The following is a 21,137-nucleotide window of genomic DNA, read 5'->3' as shown; positions in this document are numbered from 1 at the left end:
ACGAAGTGTAGTATTAAACTTTTGTTTCTGCGTTTACACCTTCATTCTACTGCCGCTCTTGTCGAGTTTCACCACAACGCCTCTTCTTTTGCAATCGTTGGTGGTTATCGTTAGAATTACTGGTTTCGGAGCAGTAATGCAACGCAGGTGATGGTGTCTATTTTGACAAACCTCAGTGCCCATCATATTTAAATCAACCATTTAATATAAATCGTTGAATTGTGTCAGCAAATAGAGTTTACATCTCAAATTAAATAGCATGAACTTAAGTAAAATTTGATAATACCTGGTCTTCACTTAACGACATTCGGTCGAAGCAGGTCCTATTTCCGAGGCCGACGGGAAAAACATGTAAGGAAGCGTAAGAGAGTGAAGCCGGATGTGAGAGGGCAAGCGGAAGAGGTAGAGTAAGTGTTAATCGAATGAGAGAAGGAGATAGTGAACCAACGAGGGAGTGAGAGGGAGAAAATTGAGTGTACCAAGAAATAAAAATGCGGGAAATGGGAGAGAGTATGAGATTGTGGAAGTGAGGAAGTAAGATTGTAAGAGATATTGAGATACTGGACATATGAGAGGGTTAAAGAGAGAGACAATTAGAGGGAGACAATGCGAGAGTGAGCGAGGCAGAAAATGTCCGAGGAAGAGTTTAGTATTTAGTGGGCGACAACAAAAGAGCGAGATAGTGTGACACGACGACAAAGTGCGAGAGGTAGAGGGGAGGGCCATCATGAGGCAGGAAGAACACGGGAGTAAGAGTGAGAGTGACAGAGGGCCATCGTAAGGTGGGAAGAAATAGTAGGAGAGTGAGGGTGGGTGAACGAGAGTAAGACAGGAGTGAATGAGAGCGATGAAGGGTGAGAACGGAGAGAAATAGAAATTAAGGGCAATAAAGAATAAAATTGTGCGAGGGAGAGAAAGGGAGATAATGATAGAGTCAAAATGTGGAAGTGTGTGAGCGGAAGAGATAACAAGTGAATGATAGAGTGAGAGCAATATATATTAGGTGATTTAGAGGCAGAAAGGAAGCCACTGACAGTAGAAGAGAGGAGAACGCAAAAGAGCGAGAGCGAGAGTTACCGAGGGAGAGAATGAGAGAGTGAGAGAAACATTGCGAGTGTTGTAGAGGAAGGTGGTGAGAGCGTTAAAGGGAGAGAGTGAGGGAAGGAACAGAAACTGATTAGAAGGGCGAGTGGAAGACTCAATGAGTCAAAGATTTAGAGTGGGACAGAAAGAGCAAGTGAGTGTGGAAGATTAAAGCAATGACAGGGCTATAACGAAACGGAGAAAGGGGAGAAAGAGAGGACCAAGTGGGAGAACGCGAAGAAAAATATCATTGAGAAAGGGCCTTATCTTTCCTCCTACGGCATCCTCCGCTCTTCATCTGGCCATCCCACCACGATTCACATGCGAACCTCACATACATGTTGCTCCAGACCCTTGCCTGCCAAAGTACCGCTTCTAGGAGAACACGGCTCTCTTCTTGCTTTTTGCACAGAAAAAAGAAAAATATGACAGAGAATGTAGAAACGGAAGAACTCCACTTCTATTCCTCATGCACATATCATGCAAAATTGGACATTTATAAGCGACTTTTCAAATAAACTTTACAATCAAATTTTCAACTAAAATTTCCGATCCACGGAATATTATTTTTATATGTACGTACAAGAAAACAGCTTCTCCAAATTATGAGTCTTCAATTGCGACTTCTCCGGCGTGGGGAACAATGCAGGATATATCAAGGGAAGTCATTATACTCCTTAATGCTAATAAAGGGAGCCGCGATTATATTTACGTGCAAAATTCTAACCTGACATAAGTGCATCTACCCACAAAATGTTGGCCTTCAACACAGGATCTCTCTCCTTCTCAAATTTCTCTCGCCTGAGGAGTGTCGCAAACCAACGGCAAGAAAAAACAACAACTTCTTGTACTACGTTCTGTGTTCAGGCTATCACTTAAATAGTAAATTCAGAATCGTGTCATCCGACGATCCTGACTCGATCCTAACTTCCTGCGTTTGGCACGTTTAAGGAAGACTGGGAAAAATGGTCGCACGTCGCGCAGCTCGTGCATCAACAAACGGTTGAGGAATTTCCACGCTCCGCTTTTGTCGCACTTGTTTCGTTGCAAACTGCCACGTCTGGAGCATCGCGGGGCCTTCTAGGACTTAGTTTCAACATTCTCCCCCCTAATCCTGGAGTGGCCCAAGGTCGCGGACACCGAGTAGATGCCGCATCGTCGCCAGCTTTGCCGCCGGCAATGCCTTCGTCAAAGGGTGAGCTCTTTGCTCTTCCGTTCTAATGAACTTAACAATAATCTGACCTCCCTCGACGCACTCACTAAGGAAATGGAACTTGGTGTTGATGTGGTTACTGCGTCCATGGAACACCAGATTCTTCATCAGTGCAATCGCCGATTAGTTGTCGACGAACATCTTCACGGGCTTTGGTTGTTCTCCGATCAGCTCGCACAGTAAACTTCGTAGCCACAGTGCTTGACACGCTGCCGCTGTTGCCGCCATGAACTCGGCTTCACATGACGAGAGCGCCACTGTCTTCTGCTTCTGGGGGTTCCAAGCAACAAGGCATTCATTGATATAGAACGCCATACCTCCCGTGCTTTTGCGATCATCCATGTCGCCGGCCAGATCACTGTCAATGAATCCAGTGATTTCCTCTACACCTCCTCTGTTGTACACCAGGCCGAAGTGAATTGTTCCCTTCAGATATCTCAGGATCTGTTTGACTGCCTTGTGATGCATGACAGTAGGCCGCTCCATAAATCTGCTTGCTACACCAACTGCGTAGGACAGGTCCGGCCGTGTGTGGAGAAGATACCTGAGACACCCGATGATGCAGCGATACTCCGTGGCGTCCACTGGGTGTCCCTCACCATCCTTATGCAGTTGCATCCTCGGCTCCATGGGATACTTGGTGGAATTACATTCACTCATACCGAATTGCTCCAGCACCTTCTTGGCATATGAAACTTGCTTGATGGAGATTCCACTTTCGCCTTGCGCCACTTCAATGCCGAGGTAGTAGTGCAACAGTCCGAGATTACTCATCTCGAATTTGGCCATCATCTGCTACTTGAATTGTGCTATGGCCCATGGATCTTGACCAGTCACAACGATATCATCAACATATATTTGATGATAATACTAGTGCTGTCTTTTCCTCGGGTGTACACTGCTTGCTCCTGCACAAACCTTGTGAAGCCGAGGTCCTTCAAGCTCTGGTCGAGGCGTATGCTCCAAGCTCGCGGTGCTTGCCGAAGACCATACAAAGCTTTGTGCAGCCGATACACCATATGCTCCTTGCCTTTCACCATTAAACCTTCTGGTTGTGCAACATACACTTCCTCCTGCAGTTCACCGTTGAGGAATGCTGACTTGACGTCCAAGTAATGCACCTGCCACCTCAGTTTGCTGCAACCGCAAGGATGACACATACTTTATCAAGGCGGGCGACTGGCACAAACACTTCTTCAAAGTCGATACCCTGATGTTGCACATACCCCTTTGCTACCAGCCGCACCTTGTGCTTGATCACCTCCCCATCTGAGTTCTTGAGCTTGAAGACCCACTTGAGGCCGATTGCCATATGCCCATTTGGAAGCTTTGCCAAGGACCACGTTTCATTCCTTTCGATTGACTCGATCTCCTTGCTCATTGCATCTTCCCACTCTAGTTGGCCAGCCGCTTCACGATAGCATGACGGCTCCTCCGTCTCCATCAACAGTGCTTCTTCATTGGCTTCTTATGCTTCTTCCAGATCAATACAACGCGTCTCCTTCATGATGTCGGCGATGAGCCTGTACCGACAGGACCGTGGGATTCATCTCCACCTGCTAGAAGAGGAGAGGCCCCTACCGGAGGTGACGTCGCAATGCTGTGATCAGATGTCTCTGGCCCAGCCGATGAGACTCCCTTGGCCGATGGCGCACCTGCCTTAGCTGATGGCACCCTTGCTCCAGCCGATATGAATGCCCATGCCGACTGACTTGCCCCAGCCATTGGTTCTTTAACAACAAACTCCGATGATTGGGCTGCTGCTGTTCCTACACTCCAACTCCATTCCACATTCTCCTCGAAGTAAACATCTCAACTAACATGTACCTTGTTACGATGTGGATCAAATAGCCGATGTGCCTTGCTCCCGTCCTCGACGCCAAGGTACACCATCGGTTGACTTCTATCGTCTAGCTTTTTCAAGTGTGGGCTTGTCACCTTCACGTGCGCCTTGCACCCGAACACGCGGAGATGGGCAAGATGTGGCTTCCTTCCGTCCAGGCTTCATATGGAGTGCGGCTACCCATGGCCTTTGTCGGCAGTCAATTGAGGAGATAGACGGCGTGCCTCAGTGCCTCCCCCCAAAACCTTCCTGGTACAGACATGCTCTTCAACAAGGCTCTCGCCATGTCCATCAGCGTGCGGTTCCTCCTCTCCACCACTCCGTTCTGCTGTGGTGTGTACGGGGCGGTGAACTGCCGATCGATGCCGGAGTCTTCGCACATCCGTGTGAACTCGACCGAGATAAATTCTCCCCCACGATCTGTACGAAGCATCTTGATCTTGCGTCCCCGTGCATTTTCAACCAGCGCCTTGAACTTTGTGAATGCTGGAAGTGCCTAGTCCTTTGTTCTAATCACATACACCCAATCCAGCGAGTGCAATCATCCACAAGAAGCAAAAAATATTGGTTACCACCATTTGTCGCCGGCGTGATCGGTCCACAGAGATCCCCATGGATCAGCTCGAGCGGCTTCTCCGGCCGAAAATTTGCTGCTGCCGAGAACGTATGCCTCGCCTGCTTGGACACCAGGCAGCCCTGGCAGAGCTGTTGTGGGTGGGATATCGGTGGCACTCCTCCTGCCATCGACTTGTCGGCAAGCATCTTCAGTGCTTCGAAATTTACATGACCTAGGCGTGCATGCCACAGCCACGCCGGATCATCCAAGCTCGCCGTCAAGGACACTGGGTATGCCAAGGTGAGCTCGATCCTATAGAGCCGGTTTGGAGTACGCCTCAGCTTCATAATCAATCGCATCAGATTTTTCCCAAAGACTTGAATTTGATCCTCGTCCATGATCACCTTGTGGCCTGTTTTGGTGAGTTGGCCAAGGCTGACCATATTGCTACACACGCTGGGAATGTAGTATACCTCGTAAAGTAGCCATTGATCTCCATTCTTGCAAGCAAAGAATATGGATCCCTTCCCCTTGATCTCCACCGATCGGCCATCCCTAAATCTCACCTTCCCAGTGACGACCTCGTCCAGTTCCCGGAACTTGTTCCTATCCCCCGTCATGTGGTTACTTGCACCATTGTCGAGGAACCAAATGGATGTCGGCAATGTGCTGCAGTCAGCCTGGTGCAGCTCAGGCCGCATTTTCTCCTCGTTCAGCAACACCACCGCCTGCTCCATCTGCCGAGGCAGTGATAGTTCTTCCTGCGGCAACGGAATCACTTGAGGTAACTCCTCTGACACTGCGAGGAGCAGTGCTAGTTCGATGTCGCCGGTCTGCGTGAGGTGGACTTCCTCCGTCTTCTTGGGGGCTTTGCACTACGTGGAGTAGTGTCCCATTTTGCTGTAATTAAAGCAGCGTATGTGAGTCTTGTCACGGGCACCACCTCCAGAGCCACCCAAGCCTTGAGCGTTCTGCGGCTCTCCACGGGCACCTCTACCATGACCCCGGCTACAACCACTGCCGTCTCGACCACGGTTCCCGCCTCCTCGGATGCTTTGCCCTTCTGGCTTGATGATGAGTCACCTCCACTTTTCTTCTGCCGCGCCTCCCACTCGGCCTGAGTGAAGAGAAGCTGTTCACCAACATTAACTCCGCCACCGGCTTGGCGCAGGCGTGTGCGTTCATCGAACGCCTTCAGCCGGGACAACGCTTCCTCTTACAGCATCATGTCGATGTCACAGAATTGCTCGATGCCGGCGATGACAGGCAGATATCGATCCGGCATGGTGTCGAATAGCTTTTTCACCAGGGCCGTGTCATCCAACGTTCCTCCAACGTTGGTGTATCTGACCAACGTCGTCGACAGCCTCCCTGCATAATCGTCGAGAGATTCGCCATCGATCATCCGCATGGCATCGAAGTCGCTCTTCAGTGCTCGTAGTTGTGCGTTCTTGACACGATCAGCGCCTACGAACCTCGTGCTCAGAGCCTCCCAGATTTCCTTCGAAGTCTTCTTCTGTGCCACCTGCATCCGAATGTCCTCCGGAAGTGCTTGGAGTAGGTGCGCCTTCGCCTTCCTATCCAGCTTGATGTCGACAGCAGCATCGGGCGCCGATTGGACGGCTGTCCAGACGCCCTGGTTCTCCATGATCGCCTGGACCCGTATCGCCCAGCTGGTGTAGTGTGCCGTTGAGAGTTGCGGGTACTGATACGAACTCATGCTTCCACCACCGCCACCGCTGCTGCTACTGCTCGCCGACGGGATCAACGACGTCTTCTCCATGCGAGTACTTGAGATTGGCGGAGGGCTCTGGTACCAAATGTTGGCCTTCAACACAGGATCTCTCTCCTTCTCAAATTTCTCTCGCCTCAGGAGTGTCGCAAACCAACGGCAAGAAAAAACAACAACTTCTTGTACTACGTTCTGTGTTCAGGCTATCACTTAAATAGTAAATTCAGAATCGTATCATCCCACGATCCTGACTCGATTGGCACGTTTAAGGAAGACTGGGAAAAATGGTCGCACGTCGCGCAGCTCGTGCATCAACAAACGGTTGAGGAATTTCCACGCTCCGCTTTTGTCGCACTTCTTTCGTTGCAAACTGCCACGTCCGGAGCACCGCGGGGCCTTCTAGGACTTACTTTCAACACAAAATTAGCAAGCCACTAACGAAAAGCCAGAGATCAAATAACTTGCATTCTAGTATTTACTGTTCGACTACGGCAGCGAAAGGTTAACGAGGATTATACAGAATGCTGTTGACCATCGTAGTGGCATCGCCAGTGTATCTGACACCCTCAGCTGGTTGCGGATAATTGTGCTGAACTCTGACGAACGTGGCATTTTGATCGCCGTTACATCTCAAGACATCACTCTGCATTGGATGATTCTGGGGAACGCTGGCGACCATGAGATCGGGATCGTCCGTATATATGGATACATCTGGCGCCGTTGGATGGTCTTCGGGCATATCGGCGTCCCTGGCCGCCGGATCAACGATGTATTTCGCGACATCATCCTCCATTTGATAGTCTTCTGAGAAGCTGGCCAGCATGATAAGAAGATCGCTGTCGTTTATTTCGCTGTCGTCTATCAAGCTCTCCTTTATATCTATCACTTCTTACTCTAAATAGATGCTTTTCCTACTCTATATATATAACTAACTACATCTCTCTCGAAAACATTATCCATACCTCACATTTGTTTCCCAGATGATCGTAAAAAAGGTAAAGTAGTTTCCTGTTAATACTCTTCTCCAAACTCCTACACCATTTATTTGATTTCCTTTATATCTATTCATTTGATTATTTTTCTCTCTCTAATATCCACCCTTCTCTTTATCCAAGATCATCCCTTCTCACTCTCTATATTCCATTGTCATCAACATAGTCACACTTTGAGATCCAAAACAATTCGACTTTTATAATCTGCAAATCACCTTTCTTTAATCCACACAGTCTGCCCATCCTATTCTGCGGTGGTCTGCGCTGCACGTCATCTTGCAAACACCCAGGTCGTTCCTTCCCCGCTGATAGTACGCGTGCACAGCACTGCAACCCTCAGACAGAATGAGTTACTTCCTGAAGAATTTACACAAATTTTCAACTAATCTTAAAGCAACCTGACCGATTCAAACAGGTTTGAATGATCTAAACTATCGTACGTAGTTATATTAGTATTTATATATTTGACAAATCAGAAAAAAAGCAAACAAATAATATTCCAATTTTTTCCAAATTTCAGCATTTTAAAAAATATTAAAGCCCCCAATTACCATGTATTTTCTTTTTATTCGGTCGGGTATGAATGTAGTTGGAGGAAAAAAAACTAAGAATATTTTGTTTACATTTCTGGTGTAAATTAAAAGTACATCAAATTAGTCCATAATTTTTTAGTGTTTGTTTGTACTTCTGTTTCGGTTTAAATCAAAGAAAATTAATCAAGTTATCCCAAAATCCCAAGTACTGCATAAATTTATTTATCCATCTTAAACTCACTCCTTTCATTCAAACACCTATGAAAAATTCCGAAATTAAATTGAATTTATTACTTTTAGGGAACATAAGTGGATTTATTTATAAATACTGTTAGTTCAGTGAGGTTTGAAACAAATACAGAGCATGGTTGTACCATATTTATTGCCAACATTTGTCATTTCATCCCTTTGTAGTTTTACCTGTAAATTTTTGTACCTTTTAAAAATTAAAAAAATACAACTTTGAAAACACTAGAGATTTTTACCCCATACGAAGTGTAGTATTAAACTTTTGTTTCTGCGTTTACACCTTCATTCTACTGCCGCTCTTGTCGAGTTTCACCACAACGCCTCTTCTTTTGCAATCGTTGGTGGTTATCGTTAGAATTACTGGTTTCGGAGCAGTAATGCAACGCAGGTGATGGTGTCTATTTTGACAAACCTCAGTGCCCATCATATTTAAATCAACCATTTAATATAAATCGTTGAATTGTGTCAGCAAATAGAGTTTACATCTCAAATTAAATAGCATGAACTTAAGTAAAATTTGATAATACCTGGTCTTCACTTAACGACATTCGGTCGAAGCAGGTCCTATTTCCGAGGCCGACGGGAAAAACATGTAAGGAAGCGTAAGAGAGTGAAGCCGGATGTGAGAGGGCAAGCGGAAGAGGTAGAGTAAGTGTTAATCGAATGAGAGAAGGAGATAGTGAACCAACGAGGGAGTGAGAGGGAGAAAATTGAGTGTACCAAGAAATAAAAATGCGGGAAATGGGAGAGAGTATGAGATTGTGGAAGTGAGGAAGTAAGATTGTAAGAGATATTGAGATACTGGACATATGAGAGGGTTAAAGAGAGAGACAATTAGAGGGAGACAATGCGAGAGTGAGCGAGGCAGAAAATGTCCGAGGAAGAGTTTAGTATTTAGTGGGCGACAACAAAAAGAGCGAGATAGTGTGACACGACGACAAAGTGCGAGAGGTAGAGGGGGAGGGCCATCGCGAGGCAGGAAGAACACGGGAGTAAGAGTGAGAGTGACAGAGGGCCATCGTAAGGTGGGAAGAAATAGTAGGAGAGTGAGGGTGGGTGAACGAGAGTAAGACAGGGAGTGAATGAGAGCGATGAAGGGTGAGAACGGAGAGAAATAGAAATTAAGGGCAATAAAGAATAAAATTGTGCGAGGGAGAGAAAGGGAGATAATGATAGAGTCAAAATGTGGAAGTGTGTGAGCGGAAGAGATAACAAGTGAATGATAGAGTGAGAGCAATATATATTAGGTGATTTAGAGGCAGAAAGGAAGCCACTGACAGTAGAAGAGAGGGAGAACGCAAAAGAGCGAGAGCGCGAGAGTTACCGAGGGAGAGAATGAGAGAGTGAGAGAAACATTGCGAGTGTTGTAGAGGAAGGTGGTGAGAGCGTTAAAGGGAGAGAGTGAGGGAAGGGAACAGAAACTGATTAGAAGGGCGAGTGGAAGACTCAATGAGTCAAAGATTTAGAGTGGGACAGAAAGAGCAAGTGAGTGTGGAAGATTAAAGCAATGACAGGGCTATAACGAAACGGAGAAAGGGGAGAAAGGGACGAACAAGTGGGAGAACGCGAAGAAAAAATATCATTGAGAAAGGGCCTTATCTTTCCTCCTACGGCATCCTCCGCTCTTCATCTGGCCATCCCACCACGATTCACATGCGAACCTCACATACATGTTGCTCCAGACCCTTGCCTGCCAAAGTACCGCTTCTAGGAGAACACGGCTCTCTTCTTGCTTTTTGCACAGAAAAAAGAAAAATATGACAGAGAATGTAGAAACGGAAGAACTCCACTTCTATTCCTCATGCACATATCATGCAAAATTGGACATTTATAAGCGACTTTTCAAATAAACTTTACAATCAAATTTTCAACTAAAATTTCCGATCCACGGAATATTATTTTTATATGTACGTACAAGAAAACAGCTTCTCCAAATTATGAGTCTTCAATTGCGACTTCTCCGGCGTGGGGAACAATGCAGGATATATCAAGGGAAGTCATTATACTCCTTAATGCTAATAAAGGGAGCCGCGATTATATTTACGTGCAAAATTCTAACCTGACATAAGTGCATCTACCCACAAAATGTTGGCCTTCAACACAGGATCTCTCTCCTTCTCAAATTTCTCTCTCGCCTGAGGAGTGTCGCAAACCAACGGCAAGAAAAAACAACAACTTCTTGTACTACGTTCTGTGTTCAGGCTATCACTTAAATAGTAAATTCAGAATCGTGTCATCCGACGATCCTGACTCGATCCTAACTTCCTGCGTTTGGCACGTTTAAGGAAGACTGGGAAAAATGGTCGCACGTCGCGCAGCTCGTGCATCAACAAACGGTTGAGGAATTTCCACGCTCCGCTTTTGTCGCACTTGTTTCGTTGCAAACTGCCACGTCTGGAGCATCGCGGGGCCTTCTAGGACTTAGTTTCAACATTCTCCCCCCTAATCCTGGAGTGGCCCAAGGTCGCGGACACCGAGTAGATGCCGCATCGTCGCCAGCTTTGCCGCCGGCAATGCCTTCGTCAAAGGGTGAGCTCTTTGCTCTTCCGTTCTAATGAACTTAACAATAATCTGACCTCCCTCGACGCACTCACTAAGGAAATGGAACTTGGTGTTGATGTGGTTACTGCGTCCATGGAACACCAGATTCTTCATCAGTGCAATCGCCGATTAGTTGTCGACGAACATCTTCACGGGCTTTGGTTGTTCTCCGATCAGCTCGCACAGTAAACTTCGTAGCCACAGTGCTTGACACGCTGCCGCTGTTGCCGCCATGAACTCGGCTTCACATGACGAGAGCGCCACTGTCTTCTGCTTCTGGGGGTTCCAAGCAACAAGGCATTCATTGATATAGAACGCCATACCTCCCGTGCTTTTGCGATCATCCATGTCGCCGGCCAGATCACTGTCAATGAATCCAGTGATTTCCTCTACACCTCCTCTGTTGTACACCAGGCCGAAGTGAATTGTTCCCTTCAGATATCTCAGGATCTGTTTGACTGCCTTGTGATGCATGACAGTAGGCCGCTCCATAAATCTGCTTGCTACACCAACCGTAGGACAGGTCCGGCCGTGTGGAGAAGATACCTGAGACACCCGATGATGCAGCGATACTCCGTGGCGTCCACTGGGTGTCCCTCACCATCCTTATGCAGTTGCATCCTCGGCTCCATGGGATACTTGGTGGAATTACATTCACTCATACCGAATTGCTCCAGCACCTTCTTGGCATATGAAACTTGCTTGATGGAGATTCCACTTTCGCCTTGCGCCACTTCAATGCCGAGGTAGTAGTGCAACAGTCCGAGATTACTCATCTCGAATTTGGCCATCATCTGCTACTTGAATTGTGCTATGGCCCATGGATCTTGACCAGTCACAACGATATCATCAACATATATTTGATGATAATACTAGTGCTGTCTTTTCCTCGGGTGTACACTGCTTGCTCCTGCACAAACCTTGTGAAGCCGAGGTCCTTCAAGCTCTGGTCGAGGCGTGCGTTCCAAGCTCGCGGTGCTTGCCGAAGACCATACAAAGCTTTGTGCAGCCGATACACCATATGCTCCTTGCCTTTCACCATTAAACCTTCTGGTTGTGCAACATACACTTCCTCCTGCAGTTCACCGTTGAGGAATGCTGACTTGACGTCCAAGTAATGCACCTGCCACCCTCAGTTTGCTGCAACCGCAAGGATGACACATACTTTATCAAGGCGGCGACTGGCACAAACACTTCTTCAAAGTCGATACCCTGATGTTGCACATACCCTTTGCTACCAGCCGCACCTTGTGCTTGATCACCTCCCCATCTGAGTTCTTGAGCTTGAAGACCCACTTGAGGCCGATTGCCATATGCCCATTTGGAAGCTTTGCCAAGGACCACGTTTCATTCCTTTCGATTGACTCGATCTCCTTGCTCATTGCATCTTCCCACTCTAGTTGGCCAGCCGCTTCACGATAGCATGACGGCTCCTCCGTCTCCATCAACAGTGCTTCTTCATTGGCTTCTTATGCTTCTTCCAGATCAATACAACGCGTCTCCTTCATGATGTCGGCGATGAGCCTGTACCGGACAGGACCGTCGTGGGATTCATCTCCACCTGCTAGAAGAGGAGAGGCCCCTACCGGAGGTGACGCGTGCAATGCTGTGATCAGATGTCTCTGGCCCAGCCGATGAGACTCCCTTGGCGATGGCGCACCTGCCTTAGCTGATGGCACCCTTGCTCCAGCCGATATGAATGCCCATGCCGACTGCCCCAGCCATTGGTTCTTTAACAACAAACTCCGATGATTGGGCTGCTGCTGTTCCTACACTCCAACTCCATTCCACATTCTCCTCGAAGTAAACATCTCAACTAACATGTACCTTGTTACGATGTGGATCAAATAGCCGATGTGCCTTGCTCCCGTCCTCGACGCCAAGGTACACCATCGGTTGACTTCTATCGTCTAGCTTTTTCAAGTGTGGGCTTGTCACCTTCACGTGCGCCTTGCACCCGAACACGCGGAGATGGGCAAGATGTGGCTTCCTTCCGTCCAGGCTTCATATGGAGTGCGGCTACCCATGGCCTTTGTCGGCAGTCAATTGAGGAGATAGACGGCGTGCCTCAGTGCCTCCCCCCAAAACCTTCCTGGTACAGACATGCTCTTCAACAAGGCTCTCGCCATGTCCATCAGCGTGCGGTTCCTCCTCTCCACCACTCCGTTCTGCTGTGGTGTGTACGGGGCGGTGAACTGCCGATCGATGCCGGAGTCTTCGCACATCCGTGTGAACTCGACCGAGATAAATTCTCCCCCACGATCTGTACGAAGCATCTTGATCTTGCGTCCCCGTGCATTTTCAACCAGCGCCTTGAACTTTGTGAATGCTGGAAGTGCCTAGTCCTTTGTTCTAATCACATACACCCAATCCAGCGAGTGCAATCATCCACAAGAAGCAAAAAATATTGGTTACCACCATTTGTCGCCGGCGTGATCGGTCCACAGAGATCCCCATGGATCAGCTCGAGCGGCTTCTCCGGCCGAAAATTTGCTGCTGCCGAGAACGTATGCCTCGCCTGCTTGGACACCAGGCAGCCCTGGCAGAGCTGTTGTGGGTGGGATATCGGTGGCACTCCTCCTGCCATCGACTTGTCGGCAAGCATCTTCAGTGCTTCGAAATTTACATGACCTAGGCGTGCATGCCACAGCCACGCCGGATCATCCAAGCTCGCCGTCAAGGACACTGGGTATGCCAAGGTGAGCTCGATCCTATAGAGCCGGTTTGGAGTACGCCTCAGCTTCATAATCAATCGCATCAGATTTTTCCCAAAGACTTGAATTTGATCCTCGTCCATGATCACCTTGTGGCCTGTTTTGGTGAGTTGGCCAAGGCTGACCATATTGCTACACACGCTGGGAATGTAGTATACCTCGTAAAGTAGCCATTGATCTCCATTCTTGCAAGCAAAGAATATGGATCCCTTCCCCTTGATCTCCACCGATCGGCCATCCCTAAATCTCACCTTCCCAGTGACGACCTCGTCCAGTTCCCGGAACTTGTTCCTATCCCCCGTCATGTGGTTACTTGCACCATTGTCGAGGAACCAAATGGATGTCGGCAATGTGCTGCAGTCAGCCTGGTGCAGCTCAGGCCGCATTTTCTCCTCGTTCAGCAACACCACCGCCTGCTCCATCTGCCGAGGCAGTGATAGTTCTTCCTGCGGCAACGGAATCACTTGAGGTAACTCCTCTGACACTGCGAGGAGCAGTGCTAGTTCGATGTCGCCGGTCTGCGTGAGGTGGACTTCCTCCGTCTTCTTGGGGGCTTTGCCACGTGGAGTAGTGTCCCATTTTGCTGTAATTAAAGCAGCGTATGTGAGTCTTGTCACGGGCACCACCTCCAGAGCCACCCAAGCCTTGAGCGTTCTGCGGCTCTCCACGGGCACCTCTACCATGACCCCGGCTACAACCACTGCCGTCTCGACCACGGTTCCCGCCTCCTCGGATGCTTTGCCCTTCTGGCTTGATGATGAGTCACCTCCACTTTTCTTCTGCCGCGCCTCCCACTCGGCCTGAGTGAAGAGAAGCTGTTCACCAACATTAACTCCGCCACCGGCTTGGCGCAGGCGCAGCGTTCATCGAACGCCTTCAGCCGGGACAACGCTTCCTCTTACAGCATCATGTCGATGTCACAGAATTGCTCGATGCCGGCGATGACAGGCAGATATCGATCCGGCATGGTGTCGAATAGCTTTTTCACCAGGGCCGTGTCATCCAACGTTCCTCCAACGTTGGTGTATCTGACCAACGTCGTCGACAGCCTCCCTGCATAATCGTCGAGAGATTCGCCATCGATCATCCGCATGGCATCGAAGTCGCTCTTCAGTGCTCGTAGTTGTGCGTTCTTGACACGATCAGCGCCTACGAACCTCGTGCTCAGAGCCTCCCAGATTTCCTTCGAAGTCTTCTTCTGTGCCACCTGCATCCGAATGTCCTCCGGAAGTGCTTGGAGTAGGTGCGCCTTCGCCTTCCTATCCAGCTTGATGTCGACAGCAGCATCGGGCGCCGATTGGACGGCTGTCCAGACGCCCTGGTTCTCCATGATCGCCTGGACCCGTATCGCCCAGCTGGTGTAGTGTGCCGTTGAGAGTTGCGGGTACTGATACGAACTCATGCTTCCACCACCGCCACCGCTGCTGCTACTGCTCGCCGACGGGATCAACGACGTCTTCTCCATGCGAGTACTTGAGATTGGCGGAGGGCTCTGGTACCAAATGTTGGCCTTCAACACAGGATCTCTCTCCTTCTCAAATTTCTCTCGCCTCAGGAGTGTCGCAAACCAACGGCAAGAAAAAACAACAACTTCTTGTACTACGTTCTGTGTTCAGGCTATCACTTAAATAGTAAATTCAGAATCGTATCATCCCACGATCCTGACTCGATTGGCACGTTTAAGGAAGACTGGGAAAAATGGTCGCACGTCGCGCAGCTCGTGCATCAACAAACGGTTGAGGAATTTCCACGCTCCGCTTTTGTCGCACTTCTTTCGTTGCAAACTGCCACGTCCGGAGCACCGCGGGGCCTTCTAGGACTTACTTTCAACACAAAATTAGCAAGCCACTAACGAAAAGCCAGAGATCAAATAACTTGCATTCTAGTATTTACTGTTCGACTACGGCAGCGAAAGGTTAACGAGGATTATACAGAATGCTGTTGACCATCGTAGTGGCATCGCCAGTGTATCTGACACCCTCAGCTGGTTGCGGATAATTGTGCTGAACTCTGACGAACGTGGCATTTTGATCGCCGTTACATCTCAAGACATCACTCTGCATTGGATGATTCTGGGGAACGCTGGCGACCATGAGATCGGGATCGTCCGTATATATGGATACATCTGGCGCCGTTGGATGGTCTTCGGGCATATCGGCGTCCCTGGCCGCCGGATCAACGATGTATTTCGCGACATCATCCTCCATTTGATAGTCTTCTGAGAAGCTGGCCAGCATGATAAGAAGATCGCTGTCGTTTATTTCGCTGTCGTCTATCAAGCTCTCCTTTATATCTATCACTTCTTACTCTAAATAGATGCTTTTCCTACTCTATATATATAACTAACTACATCTCTCTCGAAAACATTATCCATACCTCACATTTGTTTCCCAGATGATCGTAAAAAAGGTAAAGTAGTTTCCTGTTAATACTCTTCTCCAAACTCCTCCTACACCATTTATTTGATTTCCTTTATATCTATTCATTTGATTATTTTTCTCTCTCTAATATCCACCCTTCTCTTTATCCAAGATCATCCCTTCTCACTCTCTATATTCCATTGTCATCAACATAGTCACACTTTGAGATCCAAAACAATTCGACTTTTATAATCTGCAAATCACCTTTCTTTAATCCACACAGTCTGCCCATCCTATTCTGCGGTGGTCTGCGCTGCACGTCATCTTGCAAACACCCAGGTCGTTCCTTCCCCGCTGATAGTACGCGTGCACAGCACTGCAACCCTCAGACAGAATGAGTTACTTCCTGAAGAATTTACACAAATTTTCAACTAATCTTAAAGCAACCTGACCGATTCAAACAGGTTTGAATGATCTAAACTATCGTACGTAGTTATATTAGTATTTATATATTTGACAAATCAGAAAAAAAGCAAACAAATAATATTCCAATTTTTTCCAAATTTCAGCATTTTAAAAAATATTAAAGCCCCCAATTACCATGTATTTTCTTTTTATTCGGTCGGGTATGAATGTAGTTGGAGGAAAAAAAACTAAGAATATTTTGTTTACATTTCTGGTGTAAATTAAAAGTACATCAAATTAGTCCATAATTTTTTAGTGTTTGTTTGTACTTCTGTTTCGGTTTAAATCAAAGAAAATTAATCAAGTTATCCCAAAATCCCAAGTACTGCATAAATTTATTTATCCATCTTAAACTCACTCCTTTCATTCAAACACCTATGAAAAATTCCGAAATTAAATTGAATTTATTACTTTTAGGGAACATAAGTGGATTTATTTATAAATACTGTTAGTTCAGTGAGGTTTGAAACAAATACAGAGCATGGTTGTACCATATTTATTGCCAACATTTGTCATTTCATCCCTTTGTAGTTTTACCTGTAAATTTTTGTACCTTTTAAAAATTAAAAAAATACAACTTTGAAAACACTAGAGATTTTTACCCCATACGAAGTGTAGTATTAAACTTTTGTTTCTGCGTTTACACCTTCATTCTACTGCCGCTTGTCGAGTTTCACCACAACGCCTCTTCTTTTGCAATCGTTGGTGGTTATCGTTAGAATTACTGGTTTCGGAGCAGTAATGCAACGCAGGTGATGGTGTCTATTTTGACAAACCTCAGTGCCCATCATATTTAAATCAACCATTTAATATAAATCGTTGAATTGTGTCAGCAAATAGAGTTTACATCTCAAATTAAATAGCATGAACTTAAGTAAAATTTGATAATACCTGGTCTTCACTTAACGACATTCGGTCGAAGCAGGTCCTATTTCCGAGGCCGACGGGAAAAACATGTAAGGAAGCGTAAGAGAGTGAAGCCGGATGTGAGAGGGCAAGCGGAAGAGGTAGAGTAAGTGTTAATCGAATGAGAGAAGGAGATAGTGAACCAACGAGGGAGTGAGAGGGAGAAAATTGAGTGTACCAAGAAATAAAAATGCGGGAAATGGGAGAGAGTATGAGATTGTGGAAGTGAGGAAGTAAGATTGTAAGAGATATTGAGATACTGGACATATGAGAGGGTTAAAGAGAGAGACAATTAGAGGGAGACAATGCGAGAGTGAGCGAGGCAGAAAATGTCCGAGGAAGAGTTTAGTATTTAGTGGGCGACAACAAAAAGAGCGAGATAGTGTGACACGACGACAAAGTGCGAGAGGTAGAGGGGGAGGGCCATCGCGAGGCAGGAAGAACACGGGAGTAAGAGTGAGAGTGACAGAGGGCCATCGTAAGGTGGGAAGAAATAGTAGGAGAGTGAGGGTGGGTGAACGAGAGTAAGACAGGGAGTGAATGAGAGCGATGAAGGGTGAGAACGGAGAGAAATAGAAATTAAGGGCAATAAAGAATAAAATTGTGCGAGGGAGAGAAAGGGAGATAATGATAGAGTCAAAATGTGGAAGTGTGTGAGCGGAAGAGATAACAAGTGAATGATAGAGTGAGAGCAATATATATTAGGTGATTTAGAGGCAGAAAGGAAGCCACTGACAGTAGAAGAGAGGGAGAACGCAAAAGAGCGAGAGCGCGAGAGTTACCGAGGGAGAGAATGAGAGAGTGAGAGAAACATTGCGAGTGTTGTAGAGGAAGGTGGTGAGAGCGTTAAAGGGAGAGAGTGAGGGAAGGGAACAGAAACTGATTAGAAGGGCGAGTGGAAGACTCAATGAGTCAAAGATTTAGAGTGGGACAGAAAGAGCAAGTGAGTGTGGAAGATTAAAGCAATGACAGGGCTATAACGAAACGGAGAAAGGGGGAGAAAGAGAGGACCAAGTGGGAGAACGCGAAGAAAAAATATCATTGAGAAAGGGCCTTATCTTTCCTCCTACGGCATCCTCCGCTCTTCATCTGGCCATCCCACCACGATTCACATGCGAACCTCACATACATGTTGCTCCAGACCCTTGCCTGCCAAAGTACCGCTTCTAGGAGAACACGGCTCTCTTCTTGCTTTTTGCACAGAAAAAAGAAAAATATGACAGAGAATGTAGAAACGGAAGAACTCCACTTCTATTCCTCATGCACATATCATGCAAAATTGGACATTTATAAGCGACTTTTCAAATAAACTTTACAATCAAATTTTCAACTAAAATTTCCGATCCACGGAATATTATTTTTATATGTACGTACAAGAAAACAGCTTCTCCAAATTATGAGTCTTCAATTGCGACTTCTCCGGCGTGGGGAACAATGCAGGATATATCAAGGGAAGTCATTATACTCCTTAATGCTAATAAAGGGAGCCGCGATTATATTTACGTGCAAAATTCTAACCTGACATAAGTGCATCTACCCACAAAATGTTGGCCTTCAACACAGGATCTCTCTCCTTCTCAAATTCTCTCTCGCCTGAGGAGTGTCGCAAACCAACGGCAAGAAAACAACAACTTCTTGTACTACGTTCTGTGTTCAGGCTATCACTTAAATAGTAAATTCAGAATCGTGTCATCCGACGATCCTGACTCGATCCTAACTTCCTGCGTTTGGCACGTTTAAGGAAGACTGGGAAAAATGGTCGCACGTCGCAGCTCGTGCATCAACAAACGGTTGAGGAATTTCCACGCCCGCTTTGTCGCACTTGTTTCGTTGCAAACTGCCACGTCTGGAGCATCGCGGGGCCTTCTAGGACTTAGTTTCAACATTCTCCCCCCTAATCCTGGAGTGGCCCAAGGTCGCGGACACCGAGTAGATGCCGCATCGTCGCCAGCTTTGCCGCCGGCAATGCCTTCGTCAAAGGGTGAGCTCTTTGCTCTTCCGTTCTAATGAACTTAACAATAATCTGACCTCCCTCGACGCACTCACTAAGGAAATGGAACTTGGTGTTGATGTGGTTACTGCGTCCATGGAACACCAGATTCTTCATCAGTGCAATCGCCGATTAGTTGTCGACGAACATCTTCACGGGCTTTGGTTGTTCTCCGATCAGCTCGCACAGTAAACTTCGTAGCCACAGTGCTTGACACGCTGCCGCTGTTGCCGCCATGAACTCGGCTTCACATGACGAGAGCGCCACTGTCTTCTGCTTCTGGGGGTTCCAAGCAACAAGGCATTCATTGATATAGAACGCCATACCTCCCGTGCTTTTGCGATCATCCATGTCGCCGGCCAGATCACTGTCAATGAATCCAGTGATTTCCTCTACACCTCCTCTGTTGTACACCAGGCCGAAGTGAATTGTTCCCTTCAGATATCTCAGGATCTGTTTGACTGCCTTGTGATGCATGACAGTAGGCCGCTCCATAAATCTGCTTGCTACACCAACTGCGTAGGACAGGTCCGGCCGTGTGTGGAGAAGATACCTGAGACACCCGATGATGCAGCGATACTCCGTGGCGTCCACTGGGTGTCCCTCACCATCCTTATGCAGTTGCATCCTCGGCTCCATGGGATACTTGGTGGAATTACATTCACTCATACCGAATTGCTCCAGCACCTTCTTGGCATATGAAACTTGCTTGATGGAGATTCCACTTTCGCCTTGCGCCACTTCAATGCCGAGGTAGTAGTGCAACAGTCCGAGATTACTCATCTCGAATTTGGCCATCATCTGCTACTTGAATTGTGCTATGGCCCATGGATCTTGACCAGTCACAACGATATCATCAACATATATTTGATGATAATACTAGTGCTGTCTTTTCCTCGGGTGTACACTGCTTGCTCCTGCACAAACCTTGTGAAGCCGAGGTCCTTCAAGCTCTGGTCGAGGCGTGCGTTCCAAGCTCGCGGTGCTTGCCGAAGACCATACAAAGCTTTGTGCAGCCGATACACCATATGCTCCTTGCCTTTCACCATTAAACCTTCTGGTTGTGCAACATACACTTCCTCCTGCAGTTCACCGTTGAGGAATGCTGACTTGACGTCCAAGTAATGCACCTGCCACCCTCAGTTTGCTGCAACCGCAAGGATGACACATACTTTATCAAGGCGGGCGACTGGCACAAACACTTCTTCAAAGTCGATACCCTGATGTTGCACATACCCCTTTGCTACCAGCCGCACCTTGTGCTTGATCACCTCCCCATCTGAGTTCTTGAGCTTGAAGACCCACTTGAGGCCGATTGCCATATGCCCATTTGGAAGCTTTGCCAAGGACCACGTTTCATTCCTTTCGATTGACTCGATCTCCTTGCTCATTGCATCTTCCCACTCTAGTTGGCCAGCCGCTTCACGATAGCATGACGGCTCCTCCGTCTCCATCAACAGTGCTTCTTCATTGGCTTCTTATGCTTCTTCCAGATCAATACAACGCGTCTCCTTCATGATGTCGGCGATGAGCCTGTACCGGACAGGACCGTCGTGGGATTCATCTCCACCTGCTAGAAGAGGAGAGGCCCCTACCGGAGGTGACGTCGCAATGCTGTGATCAGATGTCTCTGGCCCAGCCGATGAGACTCCCTTGGCCGATGGCGCACCTGCCTTAGCTGATGGCACCCTTGCTCCAGCCGATATGAATGCCCATGCCGACTGACTTGCCCCAGCCATTGGTTCTTTAACAACAAACTCCGATGATTGGGCTGCTGCTGTTCCTACACTCCAACTCCATTCCACATTCTCCTCGAAGTAAACATCTCAACTAACATGTACCTTGTTACGATGTGGATCAAATAGCCGATGTGCCTTGCTCCCGTCCTCGACGCCAAGGTACACCATCGGTTGACTTCTATCGTCTAGCTTTTTCAAGTGTGGGCTTGTCACCTTCACGT

General features: G+C 47.4%; 2 protein-coding genes and 3 pseudogenes across 2 annotated transcripts; all 5 read right to left on the bottom strand.

Moving 5' to 3' along the window:
* Nucleotides 1-2,419: 2,419 nt before the first annotated feature.
* On the bottom strand, nt 2,420-3,085 carry LOC144702492 (secreted RxLR effector protein 161 pseudogene; annotated as a pseudogene).
* A 1,679-nt stretch (nt 3,086-4,764) lies between these two features.
* Nucleotides 4,765-7,437, bottom strand: LOC144702606 (uncharacterized). Its single transcript, XM_078574634.1, has one exon. The coding sequence runs from the start codon at nt 6,476-6,478 to the stop codon at nt 5,912-5,914; it is 567 nt and encodes a 188-aa protein (XP_078430760.1). The 5' UTR covers nt 6,479-7,437; the 3' UTR covers nt 4,765-5,911.
* A 3,434-nt stretch (nt 7,438-10,871) lies between these two features.
* Nucleotides 10,872-11,533, bottom strand: LOC144702491 (secreted RxLR effector protein 161 pseudogene; annotated as a pseudogene).
* A 2,809-nt stretch (nt 11,534-14,342) lies between these two features.
* On the bottom strand, nt 14,343-15,904 carry LOC144702611 (uncharacterized). Its single transcript, XM_078574636.1, has one exon. It carries the CDS (start codon nt 14,919-14,921, stop codon nt 14,355-14,357), a length of 567 nt encoding a protein of 188 aa, XP_078430762.1. The 5' UTR covers nt 14,922-15,904; the 3' UTR covers nt 14,343-14,354.
* A 3,405-nt stretch (nt 15,905-19,309) lies between these two features.
* LOC144702490 (secreted RxLR effector protein 161 pseudogene) lies at nt 19,310-19,975 on the bottom strand (annotated as a pseudogene).
* Between the last annotated feature and the right edge of the window lie 1,162 nt (nt 19,976-21,137).

Source organism: Wolffia australiana, chromosome 4 (genome assembly GCF_029677425.1).
Source record: "Wolffia australiana isolate 7733 chromosome 4, ASM2967742v1".
Taxonomy (NCBI): domain Eukaryota; kingdom Viridiplantae; phylum Streptophyta; class Magnoliopsida; order Alismatales; family Araceae; genus Wolffia; species Wolffia australiana.
This window is presented reverse-complemented; position numbering and strand designations above follow the sequence as displayed.

Bases quoted from the DNA above. Each gene is read 5' to 3' on its own strand.
- LOC144702606 (XM_078574634.1), bottom strand. From the start codon at position 6,478: ATGGAGAAGACGTCGTTGATCCCGTCGGCGAGCAGTAGCAGCAGCGGT.
- LOC144702611 (XM_078574636.1), bottom strand. From the start codon at position 14,921: ATGGAGAAGACGTCGTTGATCCCGTCGGCGAGCAGTAGCAGCAGCGGT.